General features: G+C 35.7%; 1 protein-coding gene across 1 annotated transcript in view; it reads right to left on the minus strand.

The window, feature by feature from the left end:
- Positions 1-303: 303 nt before the first annotated feature.
- The window catches only part of LOC103539998 (charged multivesicular body protein 1B2), a 43996-nt gene continuing 27343 nt past the window's right edge, over positions 304-16956 (minus strand). The window contains exons 3-8 of the mRNA XM_008506496.2: positions 16335-16481; positions 15894-15962; positions 15702-15809; positions 11887-11930; positions 2743-2815; positions 304-2325 (exon numbers count right to left, since the gene is read on the minus strand). Coding sequence (XP_008504718.1) covers positions 2281-2325; positions 2743-2815; positions 11887-11930; positions 15702-15809; positions 15894-15962; positions 16335-16481 — 486 coding nt within the window. The 3' untranslated portion in view covers positions 304-2280. The remainder of the gene's footprint in view (positions 2326-2742; positions 2816-11886; positions 11931-15701; positions 15810-15893; positions 15963-16334; positions 16482-16956) is intronic.

Genomic DNA, 16956 nt, shown 5'->3' on the forward strand with positions numbered 1-16956 from the left:
AGATTGACAGGGAACTAAAACTGAAGGTAAATAAAAGGTGCTATGATGTCTACTCTTCATGATAGTATAGTCTGACAAATTATTTTTCAACTATCCAATGACTTATAAAATTAAAAATGTAATTTATACTAACAAGAGTTCACAGGTTGTGGGGGCACTGGTCTAAGAACAAAGTGTAAGAAATAAATTTTTATTATATTTATAAGACAATAGATGAATCCCAAAGTACAACTTTGTGTCTACCAAAGAACACTATCTTTAAAAGAGCAATCTGATACGGCTGTTAAATAAAACTATGAGCAGTTATCTTTAAATCAGAGTCATTTATATTTTAGCTTTAAGTAAGCCATATTCACAATTTAACAATTTTTATTCACAAGAACAAAAGCTACAATTACCACCAATGGGAAATAAGAAAACTCTTATTTCATAGATATTTTAGTCTGTAATAATTTCTTCTATGGCTCCCCAGGATGCTTAAGTAGAAAGGATAAAGCATCAATTATAAACAAAATGGAAGATTACCACATTGAGGTCACACCATATAGTCAAGTACCAAGAAAGTTACATAGGTTTAACTCAAACTTAGCAAAAGAATAATTTCTCATTTCATTAACCAGTGAAAATAATCTTCATTTATACACACTCTCATTTACAGTAGGAAACATCATATATGAATGGTGAATATTTAGCAAAAAAAAGTATCTCCATAATTTCACTTTGATTGCCTTCATGACTTACAATGAAAAGATTTTCTGAACAGATGTACTCTTCAATAGAACTTTATGAAATATTGGAATTATTTCATGGCTCAATCATGTAGTAAGGAAAAACACCTTACCTACTTTAACCTGGATTAGTAGTATACTTGCTAAAATATAACTTGGTCACTTCTCTACATTTGAGACCACTGTATCAGAAAATTGCAGGAACATGTTAATTTGTTCATTTTAATTGTGTAAAATATAGATATTCCTGGGGAGATGGCAAGTAATACAGCTAGTCATCAAATGCTTCTCCCCACAGATTCTGTCCTTCCAGAGTCTAGTCTTTACAACCTTTTGACTTTTCTTTCCCTCTACCCGCTATGTTGTGCTCCCAACTTCCATTGAGCTGGAAGTTATTCACATGGCTCGGTAAAAAATTTTATTCTAACTTATTCATTTCCACTTCATTTCTTCCAGTCATTAAAGAGTTGTTGTTTTTTAAGATAAAAGAATGAACACATTTAACCAGGACTTATAGTAGTTGTAATTTGAATTGCTTCAATTTTGTTTTCTTTGTTGTTATTTTTTGTTGGTTTAAAAACAGGCCAAGATTCTCGTAAACCAATCAACAATCTTATGGAAAATGTGAATGACATTAAGGCCATGAAAATTAACCTCCTTTTAAAACACAGCCTAACAAGGGTTGAGTAGAAATAGGAGAACCATTAAAAATGTGTTTCAATTTCATGTGAAAGTATGAAAGATTAAATTTCTTTGAGAGTCTTACCAATAGTGATATTTAGCAAAAATAAAATGTAAAAAAGGAGTAAACCTTAATTTCTTTAAAGCTGCAGATTTTTATTAGTTATATAGGAAAATTATCAACAATTTTTTTTTAATTTAAGGAATTCAAATAATAGTCATTAGATCCCTGGGTAAAAATTCCAATAATAATCTAAATTTAAAAGCCAATGAACACAGATCAAAAGTCAACGCCATTTCTGCTTGAATAGCAAAAACAAACACAAACATAAAACACAAAAAACAGCACTGCCCAATGTATGATGCTAAATGAGGTGTTGTGGTTATGTAAACATATTAAGTAAACATGTTTTCCCTTCTTTTATTTTGATGCATCACATGTGTATGCAGGCAAAGATTTAAAACTACTTTGAATTAAAAAGAAACCAAAACCTTTATTCTATATTTTATTCTATATAAAGTACTTTTTTCTGTAGTACTTTGGTGCTAGATTTTTGATGTAATTTTTGAGAATGAGGTTTCCTATACAACAAGCTAACACTAGGTTGGTCAAAGACATCTACAAAGAAAAGTCCCTCATACTTTTCAACATAATATACAAAACTGTAAAATCTGTCAAGATGGAAACTTTCTGGAATTTCTTAAAGTATTGGAAAGTACAGCAAGGCAAAAGAAAGTATTATATACAAATAGTGTTTAAGCATTCTGTAGTGTAAGGAGATCTTAGTGTAAGTGGAGTGCAATTTATCTACATATACACACAAAATATTTCAGAAGCAAGTAAAGTCAACAAAAACACCAGTTCTTTAAATTACACTTGATCACGCAGACGAGCAAGTCTCTGTGACAATTCATCCTGAAGAAAGCAAATTTTAAAAGTCACAAGCTGTGACAAATATAATTCACTAATATTTTAAATAGCTCACATTTTAAATAAGATTTAAAATCTTAGATCAAAAATTCACAGAAGCAACAATTAGACTTTACTTTTTAAACATTTCAGAATAAATGAAGAGCTTAATAGAGCAGAAGCTATAAAGGGGAGCAAACTTAATTTCTAAATTGAATATGCACGCCAATAGAAAACACCCATCATTAAGGAATTAAAGGCTAATCACATTTTGCTAATTTAAGATGATTTCATAATATAGTAGAGAGATACTTTTTATAAAAGAACAAAAGGTATATATATTTAGTTATATGTAAATACATATAATATATATTTAATGCATATATCAAGTTCATACTAATCAAGATAAAATCAAACCTCTACCTGTTCCGTGGAAGCAACACTTGTGCCAACAGAACCTGTCTGACCCTGTGGTAGTTCCATATTGAGATCAAGGCTAAAATTTAAAAATAATTACCATAAATGAATGTTAATACAGGCATTTTCCTCCTTATCTAATTATAATAAGTAATAAAATAGGCTTATTGCAAATTTGAATATTCCACATACCATTTTACCTTAATTTAAATAAAAATAAAACTGGTTCAATTTTAAAAATCTAAATAGAACTTAAATATCTTATGAAGGTCCACCTTAGGGTAAATGCATTTACTAATTTTAAAGCAGTTTTGTTGAGTGCTAATGATGACCCACGTGGATGACAATCTTATGATAGAAACACTAATAAAAGACAGGAAAATGATCTGGTTGTCTGAACAAAAGATCAAAACAGTGGTCATCCAATGTATTCAATTTACTGGAAATTACTATATGTCTCCTACTGGGAAGGAAAATTAATATGCAAAATAGATAAACCAGACTAGATAAATGTAGCCTCAGGATCCATATCGAACATTTCAGCTAACTTCAAATTCAGTGCCTAGCTCCTGAGCTATGCTTAGCAGGAATCATTATGTCCATCCACCACACAACTGAGGTTTAGAAAAGTTAAGTACATTTGCCCAGGATCACCCTAGTGATAGATAAGATCTGAACCCAAGTTTGTCTGCCTCCAAGGACTATGATTTTAATCTCCATTGTAAACACTCCTCTAGAATATAAACTAGCCTTTCTGCCTGTCTCTAGACCAGCGTATGCTAAAGCTAACTCCAGTTTGAAAACACTACAGGGAATATAATAACTTTACCAGTCATTAGGACATTCTATAGACAGATTGTTATTTAAAAGGTAAAGATATGCTATACTCAAATTTTGTTGAGGGAATCATAAACTCAAACAGAATTCAGATACTTAAACATCTTTAGGGATGGGCATCAGTATTTTGACATTAGCAGTTCTACGTGTCTCTACTGCTCCAGTCACCACTCATTATTGACATAACCAATCTCTCTCGATTTTCCCCCCTGCAAGAACATTCAGCAATGTCTGAAGGCATTTTTGATTGTCACAATTCGGGGGACGGGTATTACTGGCATCTTGTGGGTAGAGGTCAGATGCAGCTAAACATCCTACAATGCATGGGACAGCCTCCAGGATTATCCAGCCCAAATTGTCAATCGTGTCAAGGTTGACAAATTCTACTCTAAATCTTATCAAAAAGTTGTCTACTGAACTTGATTCCCACTGAGGGTCCACAAGCCTGTAATGTGGCAATATTCATTGTACAAGACATTCCTTGCAGTTTCTGCAAGCCCAATCTTCTTATTTAGTGTTTAGTAAAAACAGAAACAAGTCCATACCACAAATTACTAAGATGGAGTCTTCTGACACACAATGCCTGAGTCTCTTTATGATACTTAACAAAAATCACCTTTCTTGCTACCTCCCCATTGGTATGTGGACGACAGCAGGATACTAAGGAAGTAAAGTAGTGTAGAACCTAACCTCCAGCCTTGTTCTCAAATATTGCAAACCTAATTGATTACCCTGGGTTTTCATTTACTAATGATACATTAGTGATCTAAAGAGCTGATAAACTTAACTGTTCATCCTAATCAGATCAGGTCTTAGCTTAGACACTAGAATAGTATTCATCAACTATATTTTCCAAGTGACTTCAAATTTTCTCTTCCCAGGAGAAAAGAATAGAGTACATGAACCCTATTTCAAATTACTCCACTTTTGAAGACAAAGTATAACACTTTATATCACGCAGTTTTAATCTTTATCTTTGAAAAAAATATTTTTATTCTTTACTACAATTTTATCTTGAGCTAAATAATATACTAAAGAATACTGATAACATGACTTCTGTAACACAGACATTATCATGGCTGAGTCAGTCTCTTCAAACATGAAAAGCCTAAATAAACAGCTCATTAACAGATACCCTATTTTGAATAGCAGGGCCACAATGGGTGTCAATTATTTACTTAAAAAAGAAAAGACCATCGGCAATGAAGCAATATTGCCATCTTTTGAACTCCTTGGACATTCTGCACATATAGCTCAGTTTGCAGGATTCAAACAGGGCTTAAGACTTAATCAACTGATCACAGCAGAATTCCTTTAGAAGATTCTTTAAAAAAAAAAATCTAGGGCCAGCCCAGTGGCACAGTGGTTAAGTTTGCACGTTCTACTTTGGTGGGCCAGGGTTCACCAGTTCAGATCCCTGGTGTGGACCTATGCATCACTTGTCAAGTCATGGTGTGGCAGGCAGTGTCCCACATACAAAGTAGAGGAAGATGGGCACGGATGTTAGCTCAGGGCCAGTCTTTCTCAGCAAAAAAGAGAAGGATTGGCAGCAGATGTTAGCTCAGGGCAAATCTTCCTTAAAAAAAAAAAAACAACAAAAAACAAAACATCTGGAGTGACGTCAGCATCATGGTGGAGTGAACTTCCCCAGTAAACTCTCCCCTCCAACATACAACGAAAAGGACATTCATACTCCAACACAGGACATCAAAACACAACAAAAAAAATGTAAGAGAGACCCACACAGCCATATGACAGAGGGTGTAGAGGCTGGAGGCCCCTTGAAGGAGGTGGAATGGTGTAAGAGACACCTTCGCTCCCTTCCCTAAAGACTGCGATCCAGGACCATGGGAGACCTCTGAAGGGGAAGGAATGGGGGAGGGGATGTTCGTTCATGGAAACATCAAGAATCTCCAGTGGGCCCTTGCAGCCTAGAGGGAAGCCCTCTACCAGGGTGAAAGATTTCACGGGGGTGACCTTATCAAGCAAACACCCCAGGAGAACAGATAGCGAGAGAAGAGCGAGAAAACACCAAGAGCACCCAGGAGAAAACGCCCCCTCCCCCACCCACCCAGCCTGGGTCCAGCACCTGGGATCTCAGTTGAAGGCAGAGGGCTTAGAATACATGGCTCTTGACCCACACCGAGTGGTGACAGGTGGTAACTGTGACCAAATAACACCAGGATGGTAAAAAACAGAGCCACTCCCTCTAGCAGTATCAAACAATACATTAGATCTCCAGACCAGAGAGAAAATGACAAGTACCCAGAAATCAGTCCTGACGACACAGAAATATGTAATTTAAATGACAGAGAATTCGAAATATCTATCATTAAAAAACTCAAAGAGTTAAAGGAGAATGTAGAGAAACAATTCAACAACTTCAGGAGCTACTTCACAAAAGAGATTGAAACTATAAAGAAGAATCAATCAGAAATATTAGAGATGAAAGACACAATGGAAGAAATAAAACAAGACATGGATTCCCTGAATGCTCAAGTGGACATCACAGAGGAGCATATCAGCATAATCAAAGATAGACACGTTGAAATGCTCCAGATAGAGGAGGAGGAGAGAGAACTAAGACTAAAAAGAAATGAAGAAAGTCTCCAAGAAATGTCTGACTCAATTAGGAAATGCAACATAAGAATTATAGGTTTTCCATAGGGAGAAGAGAAGGAGAATGGAGCAGAAAGTTTGTTCAAAGAAATAATAGCAGATAACTTCCAAAACCTAGGAAAGCAGATGGAAATCCATGTAGAAGTGGCTATAAGATCTCCTAACTATGTCAATGTAAAAAGACCTACTGCAAGGCATACAGTAGTGAAACTGGCAAAAGTGAATGACAAAGAAAGAGTAATAAGGGAAGCAAGGCAGAAGAAAATAACCTACAAAGGAACCCCTATAAGGCTTTCAATCAATTTCTCTGCAGAAACCTTACAGGCTAGGAGAGACTGGAATGACATATTCAAAGCTTTGAAGGAAAAAGCTTTCAGCCACGAATATGCTATCCAGTAAAAATATCCTTCAGATATTATGGATAAATAAAAACTTTCCCAGACAAACATAAGCTAAGGGAGTTCGTAGCCATGAGACCCCCCCGCCCCCACAAGAAATCCTCAAGAAGGCTCTCATACCTGGAAAAAAAAAAAAGGAGAAAGGGGTTACAAAGCACAGACTAAGGAGATAAATAGGTAGAATCAGAGCAGGATAGCAAATACTCAAGTATAGCATTAAAGACAAAGAAAGGAAAACATCAAAAACAAAGATTATCTTGTCATTTTAACCACAAACTCACAACACAACATGGAATACGATGTGAGAAAAACAACTTCGGAGGGGAAGAGGAAAGGGACTGAATCGTTTTAGCCTACGGAAATGAGGCTATCACAAAATGGACTATCTTATTTATGAGATTTTTGAATACAATCCTCATGGTAACCAATAAACAAAAGAGAAGAGTAGAGACACAAACAATAAGGAGAAAACAAAGAAACACAACATAAAAAACTACATAATTCAACTGGTAGACCAAAATACACTGGATGAGAAACAAAAGAAATGCAGGAGAACCGGAAAACAAATGATAAAATGGCAGCATTAAGCCCTCATATATCGATAATCACCCTAAACATAAATGGATTGAATTCTCCAAGGAAAAGACACAGAGTGGTGAGATGGATTAAAGAAAAAGACTCAACAATAGGCTGCCTCCAGGAAACACACCTCAGCTCCAATGACAAACACAGGCTCAGAGTGAAGGGATAGAAGACGATACTCCAAGTTAATGACAAACAAAAGAAAGAAGGTGTTGCCATACTCATATCAGACAAAGTACACTTCAAGATAAGTAAAGAGAGACAAAGAGGGGCAATGTATAGTGATCAAAGGGACATTCCATTAAGAGGAAATAACACTTGTAAATATCTATGCACCCAACACAAGAGCACCAAAGTACATAAAGCAACTATTAACAAACCTAAAAGAAGATATTAATAATAACACAATAAGAGTAGGGGACATCAACACTCCACTCACAGCTATGGATAGATCATCCAGACAGAAAATCAACAAAGAAACAGTGGAATTAAATCAAAATCTAGACCAGTTGGACTTCAGAGACATATATAGGACACTCCATCCAAATTCAACAGAAAACACATTCTTCTCAAGTGCACACGGAACATTCTCAAGGATAGATCATATGTTGGGAAACAAAGCAAACCTCAATAAATCTAAGAAGATTGCAATAATAGCAGCATCTTTTCCAATCACAGTGCTATAAAGCTAGAAACTAATTACAAGAAAAAAGCTGAGAAAGAGACAAAGATGTACAGACTAAACAACCTGCTATTGAACAACCAATGGATCACTGAAGAAATTAAAGGAGAAATAAAAAAATGTCTGGAGACAAATGAAAAGGAAACATACCATACCAACTCATATGGGATGCAGCAAAAGCCATATTAAGAGGGAAGTTCATCACAATACAGGCTCACCTTAACAAACAAGAAAAATCCCAATTAAGCAATCTCAAACTACACCTATCTGAATTAGAAAAAGAAACACAAACAAAGCCCAAAGTCAGCAGAAGGAGAGAAATAATAAAAATCAGAGCAGAAATAAATGCTATTGAAACAAAAAAGGCAGTAGAAGGGATCAATGAAACAAATTGCTGGTTCTTTGAGAAGATAAATAAAACTGAGAAACCCCCAGCCAGACTTACAAAGAACAAGTAGAGAAAGCTCAGATAAATAAAATTAGAAATGAAAGAGAAGAAATAATAATGGATACCACAGAAATACAATGAATTATAAGAGAATACTATGAAAAACTATGCCAACAAAATGGAAAATCTAGAGGAAATGGATAAATTCATAGACTCTTACAACATCCCAAAGCTGAATCAAAAAGAAATAGAGAATCTGAACAGACCAAACATAAGAGATTGAAATAGTAATCAAAGCATCCCAAAGAATAGAAGCCCAGAACCAGAAGGCTTCCCTGGAAAATTCTACCAAACTTTCAGAGAGGATTTAATACGTATCTTTCTCAAGATATTCCAAAAAGTTAGGGAAGATGGAACGCTTCCTAACACATTCTACGAGGCCAACACCACTGTGATACCAAAGCCTGACAGTGACAACACAAAAAAGGAAAACTAGAGGCCAACATCACTGATGAATATGGATGCAAAAATCCTCAACAAAATATTGGCAACCCAAATACAGCAATACATCAAAAAGATCATACATCATGATCAAGTGGGATTTATTTCAGGGACACAGGGATGGTTCAACATCTGCAAATCAATCAATATGACACACCACATTAACAAAATGAGGAATAAAACCCACATGATCATCTCAATAGATGCAGAGAAAGCATTTGACAAGATCCAACAGCAATTTATGATAAAAACTCTTAACAAAATGGGGAGAGAAGGAAATCACCTCAACATAATAAAGGCCATATATGACAAATCCACTGCCAACATCATACTCAATGGCTAAAAACTGAACCCCTTCCCTCTGAGAACAGGAACAAGACAAGGATGCCCTCTATCACCAGTCTTATTCAACATAGTACTGGAGGTTTTGGCCAGAGCAATTAGGCAAGAGAAAGGAATAAAAGGAATCCACATAGGGAGTGAAGAAGGGAAACTCTCACTGTTTGTAGAGGACATGATCTTATATATAGAAAACGCTAAAGAATCCAATGGAAAACTTTTAGAAACAATGAACAACTACGGTAAAATTCCAGGGTACAAAATCAACTTACAAAAATCAGTTCCATTTCTGTACTCTAATAACGAACTTACAGAAAGAGAACTCAAGAATTCAATTCTATTTACAATCGCCAACAAAAAGAATAAAGTACGTAGGAATAAATTTTACTAAGGAGGTGAAGGACGTATACAACGTAAACTATAAGACATTACTGGAAGAAATAGATGACATAAAGAGATGGGAAGATATTCCATGCACATGGATTAGAAGAATAAACATAATTAAAATTTCCATTCTACCCAAAGCAATCTACAGATTCAATGCAATCCCAATCGGAATCCCAAGGACATTCTTCACGGAAACAGAACAAAGAATCCTAAAATTTATATGGGGCATCCAAAGACCCTGAACTGCTAAAGCAATACTGAGAAAAAAGAACAAAGTTCAAGGCATCAGAACCCCTGACTTCAAAATGTACTACAAAAGCCATAGTGATCAAAACCGGATGGTACTGGTACAAAAACAGGCACACAGATCAATGGAACAGAACTGAAAGCCCAGAAATAAAACCACACATCTACCGACAGCTAATCTTTGACAAAGGTGCCAAGAACATACAATGGAGAAAAGACAGTCTCTTCAATAAATGGTGTTGGGAAAACTGGAAAGCTACATGCAAAAGAATGAACGTAGACCATTATCTCATACCATACACAAAAATAAACTCAAAATGGATCAAAGACTTGAAGATAAGTCCTGAAACCATAAAACTCCTGGAAGATAATATAGGTAGTATAGTTTTTGACATTAAACTTAAAAGGATTTTTTTGAATACCATGTCTTCTCAGACAAGGGAAACGAAAGAAAAAATAAACAAGTGGGAGTTCATCAGACTAAAGAGCTCTCGCAAGGCAAAAGAAACTAGGATCAAAAGAAAAAGACAACCCACCAATTGGGAGAAAATCTTTGCAAATCGTGTATCTGACAAGGGGTTAACCTCCATAATATATAAGGAACTCACACAACTGAACAACAAAAAAAGAAACAGCTGGACCCAAAAATGGGCAGAGGATATGTACAGACAGTTTTCCAAAGAGGATACACAGATGGCCAATAAACACATGAAAAGACGTTCAACATCATTAATTATCAGGGAAATGCAAATAAAAACGACAGTAAGATACCACCTTACACCTGTTAAAAAGGCTTTAATCATTAAGACTAAAGATAACAAATGTTGGAGACGGTGAGGAGAAAAAGGAACCCTCATACACTGCTGGTGGGAATGCAAACTGGTGCAGCCACTATGGAAAACAGTATGGAGATTCCTCAAAAAATTAAAAATAGAACTACCACTTGACCCAGCTATCCCATTACTGCATATCTACCCAAACAACTTGAAATCAACAATCTAAAGTATCATACGTACCCCTATGTTCACTGCAGCATTATTCACAACAGTCAAGACATGGAAACAATCCAAGTGCCCATAGACCAATGATTGGCTAAAGAAGATGTGGTATATATATATATATATATATATATATATATATATATATATATATATATACACAGTGGAATACTACTCAGCCATAAAAAAAGACAAAATCATCCCATTTGCAACAACATAGATGGGCCTGGAGAGAATTATGCTAAGTGAAATAAGCCAGACTGAGAGAGACAAACACCAGATGATTTCACTCCTATGTGGAATATAAACAAACACATAGACAAAAAAACAGTTCAGTGGTTACCAGGGGAAGGGGTGTGGGGAGTTGGCACAGGAGGTGAAGGGGAACACTTCTGTGGTGACAGACAGGAAATCATGTACAAATGAAATTGCACAATGATGTAAACTATTAAGACCTCAAAAAAATAAAAAATAGGGGCCGGCCCAGTGGTGCGGTGGTTAAGTTCGCACGTTCCACTTCTTGGTGGCCTGGGGTTCACTGGTTTGGATCCCGGGTGCAGACATGGCACTGCTTGGCACGTCGTGCTGTGGTAGGCATCCCACATATAAAGCAGAGGAAGATGGGCACGGATATTAGCTCAGGGCCAGTCTTCCTCAGCAAAAAGAGGAGGACTGGCAGTAGTTAGCTCAGGGCTAATCTTCCTCAAAAGAAATAAAAATTAAAAAATAAAAACAACAGAAAAGTGACACTCACCTATGACAAAACTCTATTTATTGGCTTAAGTAAATGTGTCATATTAAAATAATTTTCATCTTCATAAAAAAATATCTAAACATCTGATATACGCTGAACATAGACGGTATTAAGGCAACATTTAAACATTCCTGCCTCCCTCAATCACCTTCCTCTATTTCTTATCACACACTAAATGAATGTATCTCCAGAAATTTTTAAGAAAATATTAGGATGATTTGAACAAAGTCAAAATTTTCATGAGTATGGCAAAGAGCTGGCGGGACTGTTCCAAAGGCCCTCCAACACTAAATTCTAGGGTTAAAAACCTAACTCTGACCATTGTTGGTAAAGACAAATATTTTTATCCACATTACATAATTTTAGGATCTCTAGACATTAAATCAAGATTATCCAAAAGCATCTGAACAATTTCTTACCCAGCTTCATCTGCCATTTCTTGAAGCAGCATATCCACTTGGTTCTAGAATAATAAAATGAAAATTTGTATTTTAATGGCATTTGCTTTTTAGGTGGTTTTTGTTTTTGATTTTGCTTTAACAAGGAGAACCAGTCTACACTTTTTTTTTAAAAGTATTTTTTTTACCACCAGAGGGAGCTGAATTATTTCAGAAAATGATTTATTTCTGAATAATGTTAAATCACAAAGCCTTAAGCTATGAGGTTTTATGAAAAATATTAGCAGAAATATTCACATATAATTTGAATCTGAGTAGTGTAGCTCTCTTTAATAGAGTGAACCAATTTATAAAGCTCTGTTCTAACCCATTTTGATTGAATTTAAAGTGTAACAGATTTAAATTTTAGATTAATAATTTTTCTTTCTGCTAGTTGATGCAAGTTTGATATTAAGGATTACTCTTTAAAAAATATCTAGAGATGATTAAAATATAAATATTGAGGTTTTACTACAGTACAGGAGTTCTCAGGGACTAGCGTCTGATTAATCAAAAAAAGTCTTGTTTTTAACTCAGCTGTTAAAAATATGTTGGACATACAGGTGGGAGCTCTAAGATATAGTCCCAGCTCTATTGTTAACAAGGTGTATGATTTTAAGCAAATCACTAACCATGCTGTTGGGCTTTAGTTTCTATTGTTCTCTTTCATTCACTTTAAAACTATTTCCAAAACACAGAAAAAATACATCAAATACTTATGTGCATTTACATTTTGTTGTCTTTACTTCATATATAAAATAGCATTACTTATGCTTTTAAAATCTACTTAAATGGTATTTATTCTATGTATACTATTCTGCAATTTGCACTTTTCATTCAACGTTATAAGATCTAAGTATATTGAGATCTAGAGATCTAGTTCATTCACTTTCACTCCTGTACAATACTGCAGTATAGAAATACACTCAATTTTATTTCTGAACATTTAGACATTTTCCCTTAATTTCTCTTGATTACAGACAATAGAGCAATGAACATTCTCATATATAAATACCTTAGTACACACACGTAGGGGTTTTTTATGTATAAATTTGGAAATAGAAGTACTAGGTTATAGGTTACATGCATTTTTATACACTAATTTATTCAACAAATATTAATTGAGCATCAACTTTATGCCAGATATTGTTTTAAGTGCTAGGGATGCATCAATGAATAAAAATAAAAATCCTTTCCTTCATTAAGCTCACATTCTAGTGTGTGCATGTGAAAGGAGGGGCAAATAAAATTTTTTAAAAATCATATGGTATATTAGAAGGTGATATCATGAACTATGGAGAAAAATAAAGCAGGGATGGTATATGGGGAGTATAGGCATGGTGGGCGTGATGTTGATGTACTTTTAAGTAGAATGGTCAGGAAAGACCCGAGACAACGCTGTTTAAACAAAGAACTACAGGAGGTGGAAGAGTGGGCAATGAGGATGTCTGCAAAGCTGAGGAAGAACATTGAAGCAGAGGAACCTGCAATTGAAAAGGCTTTGAGGCAGAAATGTACTTGGTGGGTATGAGAAATAAAAGGCCAAGTGCCTGAGTAGAGTGATGAGCAATAATAGGAGAGAGGGTCAGAGAAGAAGGGTGAGGTAAATCCTATAACACATTAGAGGCCATCATAAAGAATGTGGCTTTATTGTGAGGAGCATGGGGAGCCACTGGAGGGTTTTAAGCAGAAGAGTGATATGGTCTGACCTGTTTTAACTGGATGACTCTGGCTGCTATGTTAAGAACAGACTATAGATACTACCAAATTGCTTGTTCAAAGAGGATATGCCGATTTAAATTATAATTACCCACGAGCAGGTCATGAGAATTTGGGCAACTCAGTATGTTCAACCAGATCCCTCTCCATTTCTGTTGTAAGTTTTGGTTGAGTTTTCTTTTCTTTTTTTTTAAGATTGGTACTTGAGCTAACAACTGTTGCCAATCTTCTTTTTTATTTTCTTCTCTCCAAAGCCCCCCAATATACAGTTATATATTCTAGTTGTGAGTGCCTCTGGTTGTGCTATGTGGGACGCCACCTCAGCATGGCCTGATGAGCGGTGCCACGTCCGTGCCCAGGATCCAAACCTGCAAAATCCCGGGCCACTGAAGCGGAGCTGCAAACTTAACCACTCAGCCACGGGGCCAGCCCCTGGTTGAGTTTTTATGAAGAATGTTTGTATATACTTGATGTCCCCAGCACCTAGCACAATACCTGGAACAGGAGAATGTATTCAGCAAATGTTGGGTGAACGAATCTCAAGATTTTTCAGAACTACAAGTCATTTGGATATGAGCAAATCCAACCTCTACATTTTATAGCTAAGGAAACTGAGGCCCAGGGTAGTGAGTATCTTAAGGCCCCAAAGCTAATTAGTTGCAGAGTGGGGATTAGAAATCTAAGCGTCCTGCCTTCAAGTCATTTTTCCAATTCACTTGCGTTTCCTAAACTTGACTGATCATAAAATCACCTGGGGATTACCTAAGGCGCTTGAATAAGAATCAGAAACTCTAGGACTATGCTACTCGATATTGGTGCATAAAAATCACCTGAGAATCTTGTTAAAATGATTCTGATTTAGTATGCCTGTGAATGGGGTCTGAATTTCTGCAGTCCTAATGAGCTCCCAGATGATACAGATGTTCCTGATAATTGCACCACGCTATGGGGAGCAAGGTTCTCGAGGACATAAAAAACTAACGGCTAGGGGCTGGCCCGGTGGCGCAGCGGTATGTGTGCACATTCCACTGTGGTGGCCCAGGGTTCGCCGGTTCGGATCCCAGGTGTGGACATGGCACCGCTTGGCAAGCCATGCTGTGGTAGGCATCCCACATATAAAGCAGAAACAGATGGGCACAGATGTGAGCTCAGGACCAGTCTTCCTCAGCAAAAAGAGGAGGATTGGCAGCAGTTAGCTCAGTGCTAATCTTCCTCAAAAAAAAAAAAAGTAATGGCTAAATAGATGCTCACTATAAGACATACACATGAATTCTTTCTTTTTAACTCTAAAACCTGAATAAAAGCTTGTTCTCTTATTATTTACCTCTTTGTGAAAAGTTATCTGCAGTAAAATTTTGATGGACAGTTGTTGATTTCTTCCTAACGTATCTTGTAAATTATAATTTTTCCATATTAGCACCTTAAGTAGTGGTAACAAGTTCTTTGTTCATTTGATGAATCATGTGATAGGTGCCGGGATCAAAGAGAAGAGTGATAATGAAAGAAATTTTCTCTCTGAATATTTGAATTTCACAAAACTTTGTTTTGGGATCACGTCTCATGTAAACTAGTTTCAAATTTTAATTTTCGCTGTGTCACATCTCTAAGCTGCAGGTTTAGAAAACATCCTAGTTTTCTGAAAAATAACTGATCCTGTAATTTACTATTTGTTCACTTGTGACTTGTGCATAAATAACACACCAAAAGAGCAGGTAGGAAGGAGAAGAATATCTGCAATAAGATGAATTAGCTGAGGCTTAGGATAATACCCAATACCCACTGGCTTCAGTGAGCCTTTAGTGCAATGCCTGCATCAATAAGGACCACTGGCAGCAAGAGAGAACCAAGTTCCAGCGCTCTAGACATGTGAGCTAGCGTAATTCTTAGAACTTCAAAACATAGTAGGGAATGTCGTCTTCCAATATATCCTCAGGAATGCAGAGGCAGAGCCTAACTTCCTACTTGCATTTTAGGCACAGGCCGGATTCGCATTCTAGAGAGGATTTAGGCTCAAAGCCATTATATTTTGAATATGGGTAATTTAAAAAAATTATCCTAAGTAGAAAAACTATTCTTACTTGTGGTGTGGTTAGGGTTGTAGTGCTACTCATTGTGTCTTCCATCTGTTGTGTTTGAACATCCAGTGTTTCAAATTGGTGTTCAAATTTGTCCATCAGAGCAGAAATCTGTAAAGAGAAATATGGTCATAAGAAAAACTTACACTGAAAAGATGCTATCTGAACATCAGATACTTGTTTTTTTTTTTTTACCTTTTCAAGGTTCATACTCCTCAATGTAGCATCCATAGTCTTAACTACACCTGCCATGGACTTGGTTACCTATTGGAAGTATAAAAAAAGACTGAGTGTATAAGTAATCTCAAAATTTATATAGTCTCTTAAATATATTACTTATAGATCAACTAATGAAATTTGTCTACCTTTTCCTTAACAGAAAAATACAATATGTATTTCTGGTCTAGGCACTATCTTTGACTCTTGATTTGAAGACAACTTAATTAGACGTTAGTGTAAAATCCATTGCCAAAATCATTTTCCTCACTAAGCACTTTGACGATGTCTCTCCTGCACATGAAGGCCTTTACCAGCACACTGTAGCAACTTGCAATAGATTTAGATTTCTGACAACTCTTAATACTCTCATTAAGCTTAAATCAAGAATTCCTATTATTTACAGGTATTAAACCTTACCTTGCCCATTGTTACTGCAGTTTGAACTCTGGCTGCCACAGCATCAACCCTAGCACTCATTCTCAGAAAATTAATTGCTTGGTTCTTCTGGCGGATTGCATTCTCAGCATGTATTCTTGCAACTTCTGTGTTGCCTTTCTGGATGGCCTATTTCAAACAAAGCAAGAGAAAATAGCAGTGAAGACAAGGAGCAAAGTAAATATTGGGAAAGAAAGGGAGCAAAAGTACAGATATTTTAAAAAGAGGAAAACAACCCCAAGTTAACTTGTTTTTAATAATATTTAAGAGCTTTCAGATTAGTTTTTTTAGAAAATAAAAGAATTTATGGTTAACTTTTTAATTATGATTAGAAAATATATGTTCATTAATATTTTAAGAAATCAGAATCTAAGGTTTAAAAAATTTCCCACAATCACATCACTGAGCCATTACTACTGTTAGTGTTCTAAGTACATAAACTTAACTATTACAATATAAATTTATTTACTACAAAAGTACATGCATAGAGCATACTGTTTTATCACCTAGTACTTTAAAAAAGCCATGCTTTTAAGTCAATAAATATATAACTACACCATCGTTTCTGAACGCTGTGTTTTACGGATGTACTACTAACCAGGGC

This window comes from Equus przewalskii, chromosome X, assembly GCF_037783145.1.
Source record: "Equus przewalskii isolate Varuska chromosome X, EquPr2, whole genome shotgun sequence".
Lineage (NCBI taxonomy): Eukaryota > Metazoa > Chordata > Mammalia > Perissodactyla > Equidae > Equus > Equus przewalskii.